Source organism: Physeter macrocephalus, chromosome 15, assembly GCF_002837175.3.
Source record: "Physeter macrocephalus isolate SW-GA chromosome 15, ASM283717v5, whole genome shotgun sequence".
Taxonomy (NCBI): Eukaryota; Metazoa; Chordata; class Mammalia; order Artiodactyla; family Physeteridae; genus Physeter; species Physeter macrocephalus.
The window spans coordinates 78,303,536-78,325,245 of NC_041228.1; the positions used below are offsets into that span (position 1 = coordinate 78,303,536).

Here is a 21,710-nt window from a genome sequence, read left to right on the forward strand (position 1 = left end):
TCTCTCTCTCTCTCTCTCTCTCTCTCTCTGTCTCTCGGAAGTGTCGGGTCTTTTATCCTCGTCTGTGCTCTGGAATTGAAAACCATCTTCCGAATACATATTATAAAGCTCTTTTCCCCTACAGTTAGCGTCTCTAGCTTGGTAACCTTGCTTTTCATGATTGCTTATTGCATTTTATAGGACTTCTATCAGTGACGAGTACAAGATACAGAAGGAGGAATATTTTTAAGCACATCGTTTTCCTAAGTCATTAGTAATGTTAGGTCTGCTCTCCACTGGAGGGAAGATCATAGTAACCAAAAGAAAAGACAAGACAGCGGTATTCTAACTATCATTAAATTTTTTAGAAGATCTTTGCTACAGCGGCCGTTGTTTTATAATAAAACATTGTTACAGAAAAAGAGGGTGCTAAGAGCAAAGCCACTCTGTTCCTTCTCATGTCATATTTAAGTGCTTGAGTGAAACAGACACATCTTATTGTCACTGGAATGAGAACTTGAAGTTCTGAGTTTGAGAAGGGCTTCTTAGTTGCTCTACAACTTTTTTATATAGCCTTGCAGTCTAGGATTAAAAAGAATAAAGAATCTTAAAATATATGCAAAGGGAACTCCATGGGGAGCATTAGACATGTCAGGAAGGAAGAATCATTGTAGACTGACTAAGATTTTTAATGATAAATATAAAAAAGTATAATTATAAATTGAATATATCTATTCCAAAGATATCCAAGATTAAAATTTGTGTGAAGGGGATAAATTCAGCTAAAAATACAATAGGAGTTAGAGAGTTCACATAACATCACCCATCCTCCCACCCCACTTGATAGTAAATGAAGAGAGAAGAGTTCTATTCTCATCCTGGAAAGCCAAACTACTGAAACAACAGTTGGCTTAAATCTGTGGCTGAGAGCATTACGGAGCATTTTGTTCAAGCTGATACAGGGTCAAAGAATTGAAAAATGAAACCTCAGAAGGAAACTCGATGGACTTGGGTTTATTTTGCTCAGGAGAAAAAAGGGCTGAAGATGGTTTGCAGTGGGCGGTGGTTTGCTCATCAGAACTCAGAGCAGAACCAGAGTGTGGAATTCAAGTGCAGCTTTTGTGATTGACGTCGTTGAGGGCTGACCAGCATCGCTTGAAAGGATGGGGGATCACTTTTGAGAGGGACATTATTTTTTTAACGTCTTTATTGGAGTGTAATTGCTTTACAGTGGTGTGCTAGTTTCTGCTGTGTAACAAAGTAAACCAGCTATACGTATACATATATCCCCATATCCCCTCCCTCTCGTACCTCCCTCCCTCCCTCCCTATCCCACCCCTCTAGGTGGTCACAAAGCACCGAGCTGATCTCCCTGTGCTCTGCGGCTGCTTCCCACTAGCTATCTGTTTTACATTTGGTAGTGTGTATATGTCCATGCCGCTCTCTCACTTCGTCCCAGCTTACCCTGCCCCCTCCCCGTGTTGAGAAGGACGTTATTTTAAAATATTGTACATGCAAAAGAGTCCTGGTTGAGTTCTCTAGGCAGTCAGTCTGGAGATGGAATTTGGAAGCTTGGATGGCAGGGCAGGTGCAGGTCTGGGATGGCCAGCTCAGACCTGGGGAGAAAGGGAGGGATGTGGAAAAAGCTTTGACTGTTTTTAGACCTGCCTTACACATAGCTTTTCCCACCTTGAACACCTGGAATGCTGTCCAGTATCTTCTGAAGATAATCTAGTATTTCAAGGACTTTCATCATTTAATATGTAGCAACTGCTATAATTGTCTAATGTTAGGGTACTTTAACCTTTCACTTTGAAAACCTTAAAATGTAAGCACTCCAGCCTCCCTCTCCAGGCTTTGGGGTTTGTGGTCCTGGCGTAGGATGTTCTTACCTCAGACCTTGATCCATGCCCTTAGTCCTACCAACACCTTGGGGGTGCCCATGGTGTGACACCCCTCTCCCGGAGCAGAAGCTCCCACAGTCCGGATGCTTGTTTCGGCCTGGCTGTCCCTTGACTCCCACGGGGATTCGGCATGCTGGACCAGCCTCACCTTCTCCTTGACTTCCTTCCGCGTCCGCTGGGTTTCTCCTCAGCCTCCGTCACAGCCCCCTCTTCCCTGATGTTCCCTAAATGCTCCTCTTTTCCAGAGCGTTCTCAGCTCTCTTCGTCCTCACTTGGCACACCCTCCGTAGTAGTCAGGATTCAACCAGAGGAACAGAACCAGTAGGGGATGTGTGTGTTGAGGGTTGATTCCAGGGAATTGGCGTACGTGATTGTGGGGCTGGCTAGGCAGGGCTGCAGCCCCAGGTGCAGGCATCAGGAGAGGCAGGCTACCCTCCGCAGGCAGAATCTCTTCTTTCTCTGGGAAGCCGCAGCCCTGTAGTTAAGGCCTTTCAACTGATTGGACCAGGCCCACCAGATCATCTAGGGTCATCTTCTTTGCTTAAGGTCAACTGATTATGGGCTTTAACCACATCTACAAAACACCTTCACAGCAGCGCCTTGGTAAGTGACTGAATATTCAGAGACTGTAGCCTGGCCAAGATGGCTTGTCAAACTGACCATCACTCTTAGTGCTGTCATCCATTCTTGTGGCTGTAACTGTCAGGGAAATTCTGACCAGTCCTAAGTCTGTGTATCTCTCTCGCACTTATTTATCCCCAGCTGCAGACTCAGCTGGCCTCCTTCCTTCTGGATGGCTCTATGCGATTATCTCACAGGTAGCTCAGTTTTCTAGACATCTGCCTGTATTAGTTTGCTAGGGCTGCCGTAACAAAGTACCACAGACCGGGTGGCTTAAACCACAAAAATGTGTTTTCTCACAGTTCTAGAAGCTGGAAGTTCAAGATCAAGGTATTGGCAGGTTTGGTTTCTCCTGAGGCCTCTCTCCTTGGCTTGCAGACGGCTGCCTTCTCCCTGTGTCCTCACATGGCTGTCTGTGTGGACGACATCCCTACTCTCTGTGTCCTAATGTCCTCTTCTGATAAGGACACCAGTCATGTTGGATTAGAGCCCACTCTAGTGACCCCATTTTACCTTATTTCACCTCTTTAAAGACCCTACTTTCAAATACAGTCACATTCTGAAGTACTGGGGGGTAGAACTTGAACATATGAGTTGGAGGGACACAATTCAGCTCTAAACACCGCTTGTCCATTTTCTGTTCTCTTTAAGAAGACACTGTTCAAGCTTCAGTCTTTATGAAGTTACGTACATATATTTTTTCTTTTGTGTAATTTAAAGAAAAGCTTTACTCTTATAAAGGTATGTTTCTTTTTAAATTGAGTGTAAGGATAAACAAGGAAAAATTATTAGGAAAAAAAGTAACAGAAATCAGAACATTATTTGGTCCTTGGTCTTAAGTTTTGCCTTTTCCTTTTCTCATTAGTTTTCATTAATACTTTGCTACCATAATAAAGACCTCTAGGGATCAGCATTCTGCTGACTTTGCCCTTGGAGTAGAAGACTTTGGCTTCCCTATAATTCAGCCTGGGCGGTGTTGGAATTTGCCAAAAGAGGTAACTTTGTAAGGGGCTTAGAAAAAAACAGAACCACAAAAATACTCTGGAAATTGTTCCATTTCCTGAACTCAGGTTTCTTCTCCAAAGGCAGCTAACCGCCCCCAAGATTGCTGGGCATGGAGGTTGTTCCTCGTGAAGGTACCTGTTCTCTGGCTCATAAATTAGGGGGCAGGGTGTTTCTTCCCCAGGCATGATGGAAGTCCCACGCTCCACTCTGCTGAGACCATCTGACTCACTCAGGCCACCTCTGAGTCAGTGGGGACCCCATGCTCGAGCTTATGCCCGTCCCGCCAAAACCGTGTGGCATATAACCAATTTGGGGAAGTATGGGAGGCGGGATGGGGTGAGCCTGCAGGTGTATGTGCAACGCATTCCAGGTTCTCTCAAATGTCAAGGGAGCCAACCTTAGACAGTGTCACCAAGTGACGCCTAGGGAGGTGTGGGAGGAAAGGCAGAGGTGTGTGGCTGTCCAACAGCAGTCTTGCCTTAGGCTTTGGTTTAAAAAAATATGTTGTAATTTATCCTGAATCCTCTCTTTGAATCAACACCCAACATGCCCATTAAAGCAAGCATAGTAAAATAACTTCAGAAATTATTTTCAGAAGAGCCTATCATGAATTTCTGGAAGTAATTTTATTGTCTGACAAGCTCTTAAAAGAGAGAATTGGCTTCACTGCAACTGTTTGTATGGATTAGCTAAATGGAATTATTTTCTTTGCTGTGGGACATCTGATCGCAGAAGTCCAAGTCCTCACGGGGCTGTTTCAGAGAGCAGAGACGAAACGGCTGCTGAAAAAGAAAGAAAGAAAACAAAACAGGAAAAAAGAAGAGGAAAGAAAGAGAAAAATAAAAACCACCAAGGTGGTGATCAGGTACAGAGCTCTTAAGCTTTAACAGACTTGGGCAAAATTGTAGGCTTCAAAATCCCTTTTGGATTGGGTTGCCTTTACAGTTTTTCCCGGTGCCTGTCTTAGAGTCAGTTTCCGGAGGGACTGACTTCTCGCTGGGAGAAGGTAGCACCTCTCCATTTACCGTGTCTCCAGCTGTGTCTTCGGGAGAACTGGGCAGTAGGCGCCTCCTTTACTCCAGGTTAACCTGTGGACACACTCAGTTGTCGCTGCCGGGGGTTGGGGGTTGAGGGTGGGAGGGTGACGGGGTGCTCTGGGCTCAGCGAAAACCCTAAAATTCTACGTCCGCAGGACGGTTTCCTTTCTAAGATTTGGCTTAACATGGTTTCAGTGGTGCAAGTTTTACAGGCTTAACAAGATACTGTGTTAACAAAAGATAGTTTCAGAATAACATTCATTTATTCCTTAACAGAAAATCAGCCAATGGTTTTTTGTTTGTTTCTTTCTTTCTTTGGAGGGGATGCTGGCTTTTGTCTTAGATAAGGAAGACTAACCGACAAGAATAGGTTTTAGGAGTGAAGCTAATATTATAAAAGGCTTATGTCTTGGTTGTTTTTTTTTGTTTTTTTTTTTAACCCACTCCACTGGCCAAGCAAGTCAGAATTGAAATGAAAAATGAGAAAAACATAAAACATGTGATGAATTGAGATGCCCCAAAGGAACTGGTCTGAAGTTGAGCAGGGCAGCCTTCAGACTAAGAATGGCTGTAGTTATTAGGCTTTAACGATCGGCTGTAGCAATAGGAGCGATTTTCCAAGGTTCTGTTGAGTATTAACTCGTTTAACTTCACAACGCAACTCTAAACTGTCTCTGCTTTACTGTGTTGCTTTCCACCTACTGCAGGGGCACTTCCTTCCCATGAAAGAGAGAGCAGGAGGGTAACCGTGTCACCTCTCTGTGGCACCCTGCGGTTCACCTTAGCTAGGTCAGTTTTCTATCTAAAAACGGAAAAATAACTGAAGAATTCTGTGTACTTCTAGGCATCCAGATAGTTGTACACTAGGAAGCGACGTGTCAGTCATTTGAGATTCGTAGTTTTCTACCAGGTGTGGTTGGGCGTGATAAACACGCACCCAGCGTGCACCACCGAACGCACGAGAACGTTTCTTCTGGGTCTCAGGGCCGTGACTGCAGGGAGGATGTGCAGTTTCTGGGGCCCTGGCTGTTGCAGTGAAATCATTACTTCTGCATCGGCCTTCCTCCCCTTCTCCTGCTACCCTGCAAGGACCACCTGCCAGGACCCAGTGAGACGCCTGTCCGCCCTTCTGGCTGTCCATCACTACCAGCCTGGTACCTGCAGTCACAAGAGTCAGGACTGGGAGACACGCCCCACCCCTCTGTTCTCATGAAAGCTTTTGCTCTTTGCATGTAGGAGAGTATCAGGGACCTGATACCTACGTGAATATGACTCCTTTAAAATACTATAGACTGAGGCAATTTCAAAGTCAGATCACTGGAGAAACAATGGCTGAATTTCCCTTCTTTAAAAAAAAAATTAATAAGCTACTGCCCTTGAGTAAAGAACCATAATTCCAGTAGTAAATAATCTAAAAGGATGCATAGCAAATTCATTTCATTGAGATGAACAGGAAATATCTGGAGAATTTCATGAAGCAAACTTATTATGTTTTCAAATAAGTTCTCCTGAGAATTCACATCAGTGCAGCCATCATGTCTGGTTATTTTAAACATAAAACCTAGAATGCTGTGTATCTGGCAAGCACGCCCAGGAGGATGAATAAACCATGCAGGGAAAAGAGTGCCGAAACCCCTCTCTCACCGTGCTGTCCTTCCACCGCTGGTGAAAAAGGGTCGCATCTTCCCAGGTGCTGTAGAACTGGCCTCCTCCTGAGCTTGGTGTCTGGGGTCTTCAGACTGCCGGCGCACCTCCCGGCTTGTGGGGTAGTGGCCAGGTTCCCGTGGGGCGGGAGCCTTGGATCACACTCGTTTTTTTCACCAGACCAGTGTTTGTTCAGGAGCTTTCTATCGGCCGTTAGCTGTTTGCTGTATTAAAGGAGTCTCTGCAAAAAAAATGGCCAGTAGGGTGTTTGTGTTTTCATTATGTTGGAGCAGTAGCTTGATGACTACTCAGAAGGCTCAGATTTTACTTACTTCCCACTGTCTCTCAAATTTGAGGAAATCACTTCCTTCCTCTTTACTGAGTTTCCTCAGCTGAGAAAAAAATGGGGGGCTTCCCTGGCGGCGCAGTGGTTGCGCGTCCGCCTGCCGATGCAGGGGACGCGGGTTCGCGCCCCGGTCCGGGAGGATCCCACGTGCCGCGGAGCGGCTGGGCCCGTGAGCCGTGGCCGCTGCGCCTGCGCGTCCGGAGCCTGCGCTCCGCAACGGGAGGGGCCACAAGAGTGAGAGGCCCGCGTACGGCAAAAAAAAATATATATATATGGATGTTGCTCATGGAAAACCTGAGACACCATAACGTGCTGACGGCATTTGTCCACCGAGGGGTAACATGCTAATGTTTTATATTTGCATTCCCTGACCCAGGCCCTGTCTCATCATGTCACGTGTTTTCTGCCCTCGCGATGCACACTGAACCACACTTGTCAGGATGTTTTTCAGCCTTCAGCTGCCAGAAGTAGCAGAATTCACAGAATCCCGTTAGTCCTCTGATAACTTGTGACTCCTTGAGAAACTCTGGACTACGGTCCTGAATCCCTTTACTATTAGGGATGGACTCCGAGAAGCAGTGAGAATCGTCTCTGAGGCTGCTCCCTCTTCAGAAGTGCGGCCGCTGGGCCTTGCGGGATTGTCACACGGTTCCTAGGACTGCGGTGGGTGATTGACGGTAGCGCCAACAACACGCCGAGACGAGTAGCAGCAGGACGGTGCCGAGCAGGGCTGGCGTGCACTGAGGAGGCCGAGGCACCGGGTGAGGTGATCATCATGACCTTATTGCCAGAAGACATAAAGTTCCTAAAACAGTGTCTGTCACGGGAGTCCTCAGTCAATACTTAAAATGGGTTTTCTTCCTGGTGTTCAAGGTGCTCTGTGGCCTGACACCCCTGTTCCCACCCCAAGCAGCCTCCCATCACCCCCAGCAGGACCCGTGGCCCTGAAGAAGGCTCTAGCCGGCAAACCTCCGTGGCCAAATCCTTCTCAAAGTGCAAGAGCCCCTCCAGGTTCTGCCGTCCTTGAAACACGTCCGGATCTCTTCCCTACACGGTGAACTCCCCCTCTGTCTCTTCCTCTAGTTCACGTCGTAACTTTGGCTCAATGAGTTTGAAAGACCCCGGGGGCAGGGTCTGTATCAGCTTCTTTTTCAGTAGGCTCAGTGTCCAGGATATTGCTGTGTATGGAGCAGGCACTGAGACGTGCGGAAATGTTGACACGATGAGCCCGGGGAAGGCGCAGGAGCGTGGCTGAAGAGGCAGAGAGGGTGTCAGCCTGGCGGACAAGGGCGGGTAAGAGCCACAAGTAACGCAAATCCACCCGCAGAACCAAACCGCCTCTGTGTTTAAAGACGTATGGTGATTAGCCGTCAAGAGTATGGCTTTGTTATGCTGTCCCGAAGCTAAAAAGCAGCTCCTGATTAAAGAAGCTTCACTGAAATTAAAAGAGAAGCCCTGGGGCAGTGCGCTCAGTCGCAAGGGATGGAAACGATCCGAGGACGACGTCTCCACCTGCATTGTCTGCGCCCACAACAGGTTCAGGGCAGGACAGGAAGCCGCGAGGCTGCAGGGTCACAGGGTCAACGTTCCTCCTGCCGTCGCCTCACTTTTCTCGCGCAAGTGCCACGCTCTCCCAGAATCTCCACCTGGTGACGCTGGTTCGCAAGAGCTCTGCAGATAACTTTGTTCCCCTCGCTGTCACACGAGCGTGTGCGGCTGTCCCTGTGCAGAGAACCACGCTAGCGAGGTCTTGAGTCAGCCTGCGATGGGGAGCGCTGTCAGCTCGCGGGGACACCGTCCGTGACGTTGCCCCGCGATGACGTCCTCGTGGCTGGCGCCCTGAGCTCCCTGCTGACCCCTCTACCTGGCCTGCTCTCCACCTCCCACCGTCGTTTGCAGGCTTGCAACATTGACAGGTTTAGTGGCGACAGCGCGCAGACTTTGCTCTTTTAACGCCATATGCTCCAGCGGCCTGGACGCTGAGGAGTGCAGCCACGCCCCGCCAGCCCACCTCCAGCCGCTCCACGCGAGCCAAGAATTCCCACTCACATGGGGCCATTTTACTTGAAATACTTGCAACTTCTTAGAAAGCGGTGTGGATGGAACGGAGAATAATTTCCTGTCTGATCGCAGTGAGAAAGCTTTCTTGTTTGTTTTCACCAGCAGACGGACAGTGACTGAAAGAACTCACTGCTACTTTGCTTTGGTTCCATGCAAACAATACCCAGGGGGGCTCAACCAGCCTGTCTTTGGGGGTGGGGTCTTTTAATCCCGTGGCCACTGGATGCAGTGCAGTGTAGCGCATAAAGGACTGTCAATAGCTATTCGGTGAGCCCACAGTCTGCTACTCTTAATTATTCCTGTTCAGTTCTCCCTTTCAGTGTTGTGGGCTTGGAAGCATGTGTCTTCCAGAACCCTGGAGGAGGGGCCGCGCCCTGCTGCCTCCTCCACCTCCTCCCACTGAGCCCCTGCCTCTGCTGACACTAGAAAAATCACTTTACTCACCTGAGTCTACTTTCTTCAGCGATATCAGAGAAAAGACCTAAATCTCCTGAGCAACTCGAAGGGCAGTTGTTGTGAGAATCAAATAGGATACATGGAAGTCAAAATTCGGGGCTTTGTAAATTATCAAGTGCTGGGGAGATGCAAAATGCAAGGGTGAAGTCAAACCCCTGGGTTTGAGTTCCTGCAGCGCCTTCTATAACCATATTACTTTGAGAAAGGTACAGAACTCCAGCTGTGCTGTACAGCTGCTCCTTGTAGGTACGTGGGACATGGCTGAATTAATTGTGATTAGGTCCACAAATGTGAGGTGTGTAGAAAGTAATTAATATATGGATTTTCCGGGCTCCCCTGGTGGCGCAGTGGTTGCGCGTCCGCCTGCCGATGCAGGGGAACCGGGTTCGCGCCCCGGTCCGGGAGGATCCCACGTGCCGCGGAGCGGCTGGGCCCGTGAGCCGTGGCCGCTGGGCCTGCGCGTCCGGAGCCTGTGCTCCGCAACGGGAGAGGCCACAACAGTGAGAGGCCCGCGGACCGCAAAAAAAAAAAAAAATTATATGGATTTTCCCAACATATTTTAACATTTGGCCTCAGAAAACCCGCTGATGTAGTTTGGTACATTTCATGCCCTGTAGATCTCTAAGGAAGCGTTCTCTAAGTAAAACAATCCTCTTAATCTTCTGAATTCAGTTTTAGTAGAAAATGGAATTGTTCTAAGCTTCATGTTGAAACTGAAAGAAATAATTTGGGCTTAAAGGCAACATTTCTGACCTATTTTGAAATTTTTTGTTCCCTCAATTGGAAAGTGAAACACATTGTGTGCTTTATAAATCTCTCAAGATGAAAGTAAAGGAAAACAGACTTCTTTCTCACCTACCTTACCAGATTATGTTTTATGCTATACTGTGTGTAAGGGAAGAACTCAACCTGCTTTTTTTACATAATGCATTTAAAATGAAAAGCTAGTGGGACACTCGTAGACAAAAATCAACACTTAGTTGTGCTGTAGTCATTGAAATTGAATGTATTTAAAACTAAAAACCATTTCAAAAGACATAATTACAAAGGGTGATTTCTCAAAGTAAAGTTGGGTAAATCTTCCTCGAGGAAAACTTGGGTATGTTTTATCTTTGTTTTACACAGTGAAAAAAAAATAAAGCATTAAAAAATGAACAAAGCCAAGCAGTCCTGGGTAGGATTAAAATGAACTGTCAGTCACAAAATAAAGACCTGCGTCACACTGAAGTCTGTTGAAAAGATCTATATGTATGTTCATCTGTCTGTCTATGCTCGTTTCTTTACCCTTTTAAAATTAAATAGATTTTGGAACAAAGCACTAGAATAAAAGCTAAATAAAGTCAGAAATGTTTGCCCATTTTTCTACTACCCCTAATGTCTAGAACAGTCCTTTTACATATTGGATGATAAATGCGTAAAGAATAAGTGAATGAAAAACAAATTCATTAACCCAGCGGCACATGTACATCATGGGTATGACATGAAGATGGAGAGAAATAATCTTGTTTCTTGTCTTTCAGGTACACAAAGATGAAGACAGCAACCAACATCTATATATTTAACCTGGCTTTGGCAGATGCTTTGGTTACCACGACCATGCCCTTCCAGAGCACGGTCTATCTGATGAACTCCTGGCCCTTTGGGGATGTGCTGTGCAAGATCGTCATCTCCATCGACTACTACAACATGTTCACCAGCATCTTCACCTTGACCATGATGAGCGTGGACCGATACATCGCCGTGTGCCACCCCGTCAAGGCTCTCGACTTCCGCACGCCCCTGAAGGCAAAGATCATCAACATCTGTATTTGGATCCTGTCTTCATCTGTTGGCATCTCTGCCATAGTCCTTGGAGGAACCAAAGTCCGGGAAGGTAAGGGCAGCTTTTTAAATTTCACTTTAAAAATGTTTATTTTTTCATTGTTCATAAAAGAAATAATTTTTTATTGAAGTAGAGTTGATTTACGATGTTGTGTCAGTTTCAGGTGTTCAGCAAAGTGATTCGGTTAAATCATTTCATTTTTTAGAATGTAACTTCTAATTACACAAACTCTTAATCTGGGAGTGAGTAGGCCACATATCTAGAGGAAAAGCCAAATGCCAACGGAAATATAATGCTAAATCCACGGAAGTTGAGAAATAAAACCGTTTTGTGTTCCTTTCCACATCTAAACACAGGATGGGATAATGGCATGACCGGAACACAGACACCCAACCTGTCCCCTATTCAGAAAGTGCTTATTGGAATCTGGAGGGGTGGGGATGAAATTAGGAACCACAGTCACGTGGATTTTTAAAATACAATTTGTTGCGTCCTGGCAATTCTAAGATACACCTCCTTGCTCCTCTTCCTTCTCCCTAAAAAGCACCCTAAGTCATTAGAGTCATGCTGGCTATTTACTCTTTTTCCTTAGGGGTTAATCTCCAGGCTACTATCATGGCAGCTTCATTTGGGTGTAGGCCATTCAAAATTAGGTTCACAGATGGATGGTAGTACACAGAAGCAAAACCATCGGATTTTGGACTCGTTACTTTTTACCCCATGCAAACAGGACATTTGATGTGTTCCCTGTATTTCTAGGACAGTGGTTCTGACCCTGGGACGTGTGTTGGAATCACCTGGGTACGTTAGAAAATACTGCTGCCTGGTCCCACTCTGGACGGTCCGGTTTAATTGACCTGAGGCACAGTTTGGGTGTCAAGATTTTTAAGATCTCCCCAGGTGACTCTGACCTGTAGCCAAGGTGAGAACTACTGCTCTAGGAGCTTAGCTTTACTAGTAGAAGACAAAGCTGTGAAAATACCTTTGGTCTTAATAGAAATTCATTGGGGTTAGGGGAGCCGAGCAATCCCATTGGACTTTATAAATGCTATTTATTGCTTTAGCAGTTGTCTACATGCTCCAGTTTATTTTGGGGGCTCATGACACCTGTGAGTACAGATAAGTAAGGAGTTTCCAAGGTCGCAGTGAAAAGGCAGGTGCTAAAATCATAGCTTATCCTGCATGGTACACATTTTTAAATGAAGCATAATCTTTTTCCTCATAAACTACAAAATGAGTTTACAGCATAAGCGCTGCAAGTGTTAAGCTGTAATACTTGGTAAATTTTAAGAAAAGCCAAACTTTACCAGAGAAGCACTTTAAAATATGATTAATTACACACAGGATTCTGTTTCTTCATACACACAACACATGAAATAAAATTGCAGGAAACTCTTCTGAGCCCTAGGGGTTGGTACGTAATAACTTAGATTCAAAAGGAGATGCTGCATATGCAGTGTGAGGGTGAGGACGATGGGCTAAATAACAAAAGAAGATGGATGATTTTTTCCCAGGACAAACAAAGAATTGACTTTTACAGTTATACTTGTAAATAGTTATACCTGTCGACTTAACCACTACTCCTGTAATCATTGTCAGAAAATGACATTCTAGAAGAAATGGATTTCAGTTAGGTTTTTGAAAGGAAATGAAGATAGATGTGGGTTTTCCAGGAAGGAGGTGCTGGGGATGGACGAGTGCAGATGCAATGGAAGAAAAGAGCCCCCAGTGTCAGCAGAAGATTAGTTCGTGTGGCAAAACTAATAGAGGAAGAAACGAGAGAAGAGTAGTCCTGTAGGAGGGCTCCATCCTTTCCGTGTGTCTTTTATGTTGTGAAGCATGCTTTGTTTATGTGATGAAAGATCGTCTCCAGACCGGCTCGTGCGCTCATTTTGGAGTGCGCTTCACGCTGCATGTCAAGACTCCTGGGTGACCAAGAAGAGTGCTTTAGGTAATCTCCACACACGTATCAGAGCTGATTGGCATTGGCTTTTTTTTTTTTTTTTTTTTTGGCTGCGTTGGGTCTTTGTTGCTGCGCGCAGGCTTTCTCCAGTTGCGGCGAGCGGGGGCTGCTCTTCGTTGCGGTGCGCGGGCTTCTCATTGCAGTGGCTTCTCTTGTTGCGGAGCACGGCTCTAGGCGCACAGGCTCAGTACTTGTGGCTCGCGGGCTCAGTAGTTGTGGCTCGCGGGCTCTAGAGCACAGGCTCAGTAGTTGTGACACACGGGCTTAGTTGCTCCGCGGTGTGTGGGATCTTCCCGGACCAGGGCTCGAACCCGTGTCCCCTGCATTGGCAGGCGGATTCTTAACCACTGTGCCACCGGAGAAGCCCCTGTTCTGCTGCTCTTGAGTGAAATGTTTTGTGTATATCTGTTGAGTTCATTTTATTTTTAATGTTTTCAAGTCTGCCATTTCTTTACTGATTTTCTATGTGGATAATCTACCCATTGTTGAAAGTGGGATATTGTAGTCCCCTACTATTATTGTATCTCTGTCTTGCCTCACTTCAGTTCTGTTTGTATATACTTTATATATTTAGGTGCTCCAATGTTGAGTGCATATATATTTACAATTGTTTATCCTCTTGATGAATTGACCCTTTTATCCTTATATAAAATCGCCTTCTGTGAAAGCTTTTAACTCAAAGGCTGTTTTGTCTGATGTAAGTATAGCTAGCGACTCCTGCTCTCTTTTGGTTTCCATTTTCACTGAATATCTTTTTCTGTCCCTTCACTTTCAGCCTATATATGTCTTTATTTTTATTTTTTTTTAATTATTTATTTTATTTTATTTATTTATTTATTAATTTTGCGGTACGCGGGCCTCTCACCGTCGTGGCCTCTCCCGTTGCGGAGCACAGGCTCCGGACGCGCAGGCTCAGCGGCCACGGCTCACGGTCCCAGCCGCTCCGCGGCACGTGGGATCCTCCCGGACCGGGGCACGAACCCGCGTCCCCTGCATCGGCAGGCAGACTCTCAACCACTGCGCCACCAGGGAAGCCCTATATATGTCTTTAAAGATAAAGATGCACTCTTTTTCCTGAAATCAAACATTTAATAAAAATGGGTGCTTGGACTTGGATTTCCTTGGTGGTTGCCTCAGGACTCTCCTTTCCCCTTGTAGGTATAAGTTCAGCTTCGTGGACATTCCCGAGGATATTTGCCACTCTATCGCTGGATGTTTTCCAAAGTCTTGTAAAAGTCTAGCAGTTGATTCTTTCACCCATTCATTAAACGTTTTGTGAGCTCCTGCTACCTGCGAGAGGAAGCGGATCCTCAGAGTTAAAGACGTGTCCAAATTATAAACACCAGCCCTTACGTTGCCTTGCTTATCTTAACAGGTTACTCTTCCATAATAACTACTGTACTGAGCCCATATTTTCAAGGGCTTCCTTGTGGTATTAATTTGTTTATTTAACAAATTCTTCTCCTCAAACACCATATATTCCTGCCTCCCTATGTGGCAGGGATTGAATATTATTCAAGGTGGATTGGGCACCTACCCTAAGGTAGTTTACATTCTGGATGGAGAGAAAAACGTTAGGAAAGGCAACACATTATTACAGAAGAGCTTCTGTCTGGTTTCTGTCTAGCTTCTGTTATTATATAATGATAAAAATAGAATAAGTATAATATATAGAAAATATAAATTGCAGGGAAGAGCTCTATTCAAATGGGCCAGCCTCTGTATAAATGTCTCTAAAGTGACATCTAAGCTGAGGCCGCCCACACGGAGGAGGCACTGTGGGAACACACAGAAGTTAAGCAGGGGAGAGAAAACCCTCAAGGAAGCTAGGGAGCAATGTGCCACCCTAAAAAGTTGTTTAATAAATGCATTTCTTCTATGATGATAGTGATGATTTTTAAGAAATGACTTTGGTCTTATTTCCATAAACACTAACGCAAAAAATAAGAGAGATCCTTGTTTGTTTCTTGGAGTCCTCCTAGTAATGGTACTTTGGACAATGGCTTTTGTAGGGAATCAAAAATTACAAGTTATTCTGGGAGCTTTCATTTACTATTGAAAGGTTTGATATGGTGTTTAGTTGATAGAAAATGACTCTAAGATAGTCATCTCTATTAATTGGCCAAAATGATTATACTCTTTGTGTTTTAAAGTATGTCTACTCGAAATTCTAAGATTTTGTTTTACTAAGGGATATATGATTAAGGGCACATGAAGATGTTTTTAGAAAACACTACTAATAGAGCTCTTTCACGATTTGAAAAATATTCTTATACTATTTTTAAAGCGGATTTTCCAGTGTCAGAAGAAAATATTTTCATTCTAAAAATCATAACTTAGTATTGTTCATGATTCCTTTATCTAAAGAAGAATCAGGACAAAGAGAGTTTAGCCTGCTCTGTGCTCAGTGGCTGATGCTTGGGCATAAGGGAGCCTGGCAGGGGTGAGCGGGCCCTGTATTATAAAATGTTCTTATCCTGGGTTTCTGCTCTTTCTAATATTATGGTCACTCCAAAGAGAATACTGTCCAGCAAAGAGAAGCAGAGCAAATAAAACCATTTTCTAAGTAATCCTATAAACATAGTCGTTTTATCTGTTACATAGTCGATGTTGGCAAAAGTAAAAAATGTGTCTGGGGCTTCCCTGGTGGCGCAGTGGTTGGGAGTCCGCCTGCCGATGCAGGGGACGCGGGTTCGCGCCCCGGTCCGGGAGGATCCCACGTGCCGCGGAGCGGCTGGGCCCGTGAGCCGTGGCCGCTGCGCCTGCGCGTCCGGAGCCTGTGCTCCGCAGCGGGAGAGGCCGCAACGGTGAGAGGCCCGCGTACCGCAAAAAAAAAAAAAAAAAAAAAAAGTGTCTGATTTATGAATTTCCTTGATGATGCCGATGATGGTGATTCTCTTCCTCCTTTCCCTCCCCCCCCTTCTATTTTCTTCTCCTCCTTTTCATCCTCCTCCTGTTTTTCTTCTTCAAAAGTTTACTCATGTTTCAACAATGCTCTCAAGCACAGTGACCACCATTGGTTCCATTAAATCACAACAGCTGGGTCATATTTAGACAAATTTTGTTTAAATTTTTATCGACCCACATAGTGATTTCTTGTAAACCACTTAATGTTTTTTGGACAAGTTGGCTTTTGTTAACTTGAATGGCTAGATGTGAAATATTTAATCATTTATTACAAATAGAGACTGGCTTTTATTGTCAGAGCCTTTGACGTGGGAGAATTGTTAATGTATGGAAATGCAAATAAGCACTCGTGCTATAAATGAACAATTTAGCTCTTGTGAAAATCACCCGCGTCAACCCGTTCCACAGCGAGATAATTCGTATTGCTGGCTAATCGTATTTATTCTGGAGCATTGTGTTTGTTAGCAGTGAACGGTGACCTTCCGGCTTCCTTGTTCTGTGTGCAAAGATAGCATGGTTAATATGCATGGCATTCGTTCCTAACTGGTGATCTGCTTCAGGTGATAGCGTCTCGCCGTAATTGCACCTTTGCAACCGAAGGCGTTAAAACTCACATTTTGAAAACCCTTGGCAGCCACGGCGCTAACAATTGATGTCCCTTTTGTGGCTTTGCTTTGTCACCTCCTCCAGACATGGATGTCGTCGAGTGCTCCTTGCAGTTTCCGGACAACGATTACTCCTGGTGGGACCTCTTCATGAAGATCTGTGTCTTCGTCTTTGCCTTTGTGATTCCCGTCCTCATCATAATCGTCTGCTACACCCTCATGATCCTGCGCTTAAAAAGCGTCCGGCTCCTTTCCGGCTCCCGAGAGAAAGACCGCAACCTCCGTCGCATCACCAGGCTTGTCCTGGTGGTGGTGGCGGTCTTCGTCATCTGCTGGACCCCCATCCACATTTTCATCCTTGTGGAGGCTCTGGGGAGCAGCTCCTACAGCACGGCTGCGCTCTCCAGCTATTACTTCTGTATCGCCTTAGGCTACACCAACAGCAGCCTGAACCCCATTCTCTATGCCTTTCTCGATGAAAACTTCAAGCGGTGTTTCAGGGACTTCTGCTTTCCAGTTAAGATGAGGATGGAGCGCCAGAGCACTGACAGAGTCAGGAATACCGTTCAGGATCCTGCTCCCCTGAGGGATGCTGCTGACGAGGTAAATAAACCAGTATGACTAGTCGTGGAGATGTCGTCCTGTAGTTCTCCAGGTAGAGAGGAGCTCAACGATCTAGGTTTAACTCGGATTACTACGGCAGTCTGAGACGGAAGGGCAGCAGTTTTAACAAACTTTTAGAAATCTCGTGGTCCGAGGTGGTGAGATGCGGGCTGCGTTAGCGACCCAGGTCAGTGGAGACATCAAGGCTGTGGGGACAGAGCGCAAGAGGCCTGAGCAAGAAGATGCAGCCCCTGTCCAGGGAGGGGAAGCGAGGCTGACTCCCAGGTCCTTTGAGGGACAAAGAAACGAGCCTTTTCCTTCTGGCTGCCTAGATTTCGTTCAGGACCCATCTGCTGTGACCTTCCTATGCAACGTGGTGTCAAAAGCTCTGTTTAGGAAAAAAGAAAAGAAAAATAAAGTGGTTTCAGGGCTTAGCGGGCATCCGATCCGGACGCTGAACACTGACAGCAGCAACCTCATTAAGAAGGAAAACCGTGTCCAGGGCCCGTGCCCAGCCCGCTTAACGCCGTGTGGACACGCATCCCCTGTGGCTGCGTGGGGAGGAGTTCCGCTTAAGACACCCACACCTGGGGCGTCTGCTGTTCGCGTGCAGTAGAAGATCGTCCTGATGTGCACAAAGTTATTTAAACGTGCAAAAGGTGGTTATCGTTTAACCTCTTGAAAACTATGGTTTGTTTGTCTTTAGCATGCTATTCAGATAAATAACCTCATGATAAAGCACGTCCTGATGTCGAGAGACACAAGTGGTTTAAATACCACCAACTACATGTATAGTTTCATCTGTAAATAACAGTGGACGTACAAATAAGGAATGGGCTTGCCTCCCTGCCAAGTGGGTTCCCGAGGGCACACTGATGGGATCCCGAGTCGAGTCGTTCAGGGTTGATGCCGAGACATTTTGCTGCCGCATAAGCTTCTGTCCGGGAATCAGTCATGGCGCCATGACTCCCGGAGCGCCCGCTAGCCCTGTAGTGGGTGTTCGGAGCCCAGGACTCATGTGTCAATGAATCAGGAAATATTTAACTTGCTCCCAGGTTGTAGCCTTGGCAGGATCTAGCTTATAAGCAGCATCTCTTTGTGAATATATCGCTGTTACCAGACTCTCTCTATTCACGGAAGGAGGACATCTTGCTCATGTAAATCTTGAGGTACTCTTTTGCGGCTTTCAGCGAGAAGTAAAATTGCCCCGAATTGTGGGCTGAATGAGGACATCGTGTCGCTCGTGGTGCTTGGGCATACCTGGCACCGTGCCGCGTGAGGAGCACACCTGCTGAGGATAATGCCAACGGGCAGCACATTTAGGGTGATTTTGCTAAAACTTCCAGATGACGCATAAATTCCTCTTTCTTTCCCCTGAAACGTATGGTTTCAAGGTCATGGCTCTTTCTGCAATTTGCCTGGGCAGAAGAAAGGGCTAATTTAGAAATAACACCCATCTCTTCTTTAAGCCTGTATGTTATTAGGGCAGCATCCTGTGGAATTCATAGGAAAATCAAACGTATAGACTATATAACTACCGACATCACTACATCGATGAGTTCTGTTCACTGAGTACTTTCTCTCTTGGGTGCGTACTCTCTCCTTTTGGAAACATACCTTGCATGGAAGAGTTTGTACGTGGTTTCAGAATTTTACTGTGACGATGTTTGTCTACTTTGCAGATTTTCATGGCACCGAGCACAGCTGAGTGAAGGCAGGGGGCAAGGTTTTCCCTGATGAAAATGAAGTGCTCTTTTGAGCATTTCTTACATTTCATTGATTTTCTTAGGTGTCCTTGTATCCTTATAGCTAAAAGTACATAGGAATGGCTTAAATACCGGTTGACATTCACCCCATGGTTAAAAATGTGTCGGCCATTATCTGAGATGGATATTTAAATGGAGCGTTCCCGGAGCAAACCCTGCTGATGCGGGAAATGTGACCATCTCTTTAAATTCACACTCTGCGTGCCCTCATAGCATCTTTGCCATTATTGCAGAGTCTAAAGGTTAGCCTGAGCGCCCTGCATCTCTTCGTGTCTAAGTTTGCAGCCCCAGGAGAGAGAGAAACAGCTCTCAGTGCCCGTGAGGTCATGGTGTTCCAAGCTTCTCCATTGTTGGAAGCACCAGAGTCCCCAAACCAGAAGAGGAGAGGACGGCTATGTCATTTTAGGGTCGTTTTAGGGCAGTACTTTAAAGGATGTCAAAGTGAATCATGTATGTTGGGAAAAATATCTCTTACACAAATATATTTCTTTGTCAAAGGTGTGTATGCGTGTGTGTGAGAGTTGAGTGTATGTGTGCGTGTGCGTTGTGTGTGTGCATGTGTGGGTACTGTGGGCATGCAGAGTGTGTGAGAGTGTGTGTCTGTGTCCCATCTCGTCATGTTCCTGTTCTCCAGTCACGGCGAGTGTACTGTCCACTGTGTCTCTTTGGGACCAGAACTGCACGTATCTAACCTTGAATTCAGCTTCCTCCATGAGCCCCTTCTCCCCTCCCTGGCAAGAACTGGAAGACAGGACCTAGTGAGGGGTCAGAAAAAGGCAGAGAAATAAAACTGTGCAGGAGGCAGCAATGAGGATGAAAAACCATAATTCCGACTGGAGGAAGAGTAGAACCACCGTTAGTGTCTTGTATTACTCTTATGAATCTGGATGCATCCCCTATGCAGAGTTCAAGTCAAAACTCCAGGCTTAATAGTAAAAAGGAAGCATAGTTTGGAAAGATAGTTTTGAAAAAATCAAGGAAAATTCACCTACGTCTTAAGAAAATGGTTTCATTCTACGATGCATTACTGAGAAATAAAGTTCTTAAATCTGTATAACTGTCAGCAGGCAATTTATAGGTGTTTCATCTAGTACTGGGACATAAGAAGAATAACTGGAATAAAAGGAATACATTGGCTGGCTTTAAATTAGAGCTTTTTAAGGAGAAAACTGTGACAAGATTGTATGTCCACTCGGCGAGATTTATTTTCTAAGCAAGAGCTGCCTGGAAGATTCAGCATAAATATGGAAATCTCTTCCCCAAAGGGCATGAACCTGCTTGCCCTAAGGCAGTTTTCTTCTCTGAAACAGAAGCATATCCATAGAGTCTTTAATGTATATTCTTTATATCTTATACTTAGAAGGTGATAATTACGCATTGTATATATGATTGTGTGCCTTGCAATAAAATAAAAACTGTACCTAAAATCACATCAGTCCATTACTGTGCTCAGTCGGTCATTTATTCTTGAATGGCTTCGATGATGCTGCACTTTGGCAAGAATGATGCCCACTGTTTCTCAAAAATATAAACTGTTGCTTTAATTTTCCATCCACGACAATGTTGTAGACGATTAATGGAAAGGAATGGAACACGTAGGAATCTAAACCGTGTATGATTTAAATTCCCAAACCTATCAATCACTTAGGAAAAGGCACTTGTTTCCAGAGTAATACTACCAAGATCCCAGAATCAATGGTACATACTGCCTTCCCTATGAAAAGCCACTTTTTCACTTTTAAAAATATGCAAAATTCAAAATCAAACTGTCCCACCAATAAAAACATGAAAAAAATCAAACTCTTCTGGAAACAGAAGCAGCCTTCCGCCCTGTTCCCAATAAAATACAACCACATCACTGCCATGAATTGTTTCTAAACCTCAGGGTATTTGAACACACATAGAACAATTTAAAAAACAGTATCTTGACAAAAGAAAGATTTTTTGTACGTAAAAACAAAAACTTAGGAAAGGGAAGTGAAAAGGGGAACTCCTTTTACTAATTGGGGAGAACACACTAGCAAGTCCTATTCTTATTTAAAACTGCAAATTTCCTACTATTATTTATCTTTAATTGCTAACTCAATTTTTCACTAGTGATTGGAGCTCAAGTATGTTTTAAGATTCCATTTCTGGTGGATCCTTCTAAATAGAATTGGAAAAAGTCTAAGGAAGCGAATCGTTTTTCATTTGAAACAAGGTCCTTTCCTTGGGCTGGATGCTATATATTTGGTGGTAAAAATGCTGTAAAAATATGCTGAACATGATTAGAAATTTATTTTTTAAGGAAATTGTTAATATACTTGACTGGAGGGAAAACTCAACATGCAGCAAGTTGTAGGCATTATGACATCTTTTCCTCTCAGTAATTAACTTACAGCACTACACATTTTAGCGGACAGTGTCCACGTTTGTGGAGACTAGTGATAACAATAACAAATGAACATTATAATTAATTTTTTTCAATAACTGGTGCTTGAAAGGATGTTCATTCAGATTTATGCCAGGAGTCATATTAGATTCTGGATAGACAGGTAAACAAAACAGATACACTTTTGAGGCTTACAGTCTAAGAAAAACAAGCAACTAAAGAATTAATTATGATGTATTGCACTGGAGGCACAAATTAGTGGAATGTAGCCTATTCTGAAAGGTCTGTCTATCCGTCAACCTAGATGTATTTTTACAATTGCTCTATCCATGTCTTTATGCCACGCTTAAAACTACTAGAAAATTTAAAATAACAGCATTCCAATAATTGGAGGTAACTGACATGGCAACTACTAAATAATATGTGACTTATTTGAGTTTCAAATAGTCAAGGAAGCCAATACGTTGGAAATCAAGTAATTTAGGAACAGTATAGTCTTGGGATTATACCAGAGGATGAGACGTTGATAATTATGAGGTGTGCTATAAAGATGTATATAAAACACAGACCAAACGACAGGGTCTAATGTAGTTGCTTTTAATATCTTTAGTGGAACTGGA

General features: G+C 44.7%; 1 protein-coding gene across 1 annotated transcript in view; it reads left to right on the forward strand.

Annotated features, from left to right (window-relative positions):
* The window catches only part of OPRK1 (opioid receptor kappa 1), an 18,928-nt gene extending 1,952 nt beyond the window's left edge, over positions 1 to 16,976 (forward strand). Inside the window, exons 2-3 of the mRNA XM_024127031.1 lie at positions 10,574 to 10,926; positions 16,436 to 16,976. Coding sequence (XP_023982799.1) covers positions 10,574 to 10,926; positions 16,436 to 16,971 — 889 coding nt within the window. The 3' untranslated portion in view covers positions 16,972 to 16,976. The remainder of the gene's footprint in view (positions 1 to 10,573; positions 10,927 to 16,435) is intronic.
* Positions 16,977 to 21,710: the final 4,734 nt, after the last annotated feature.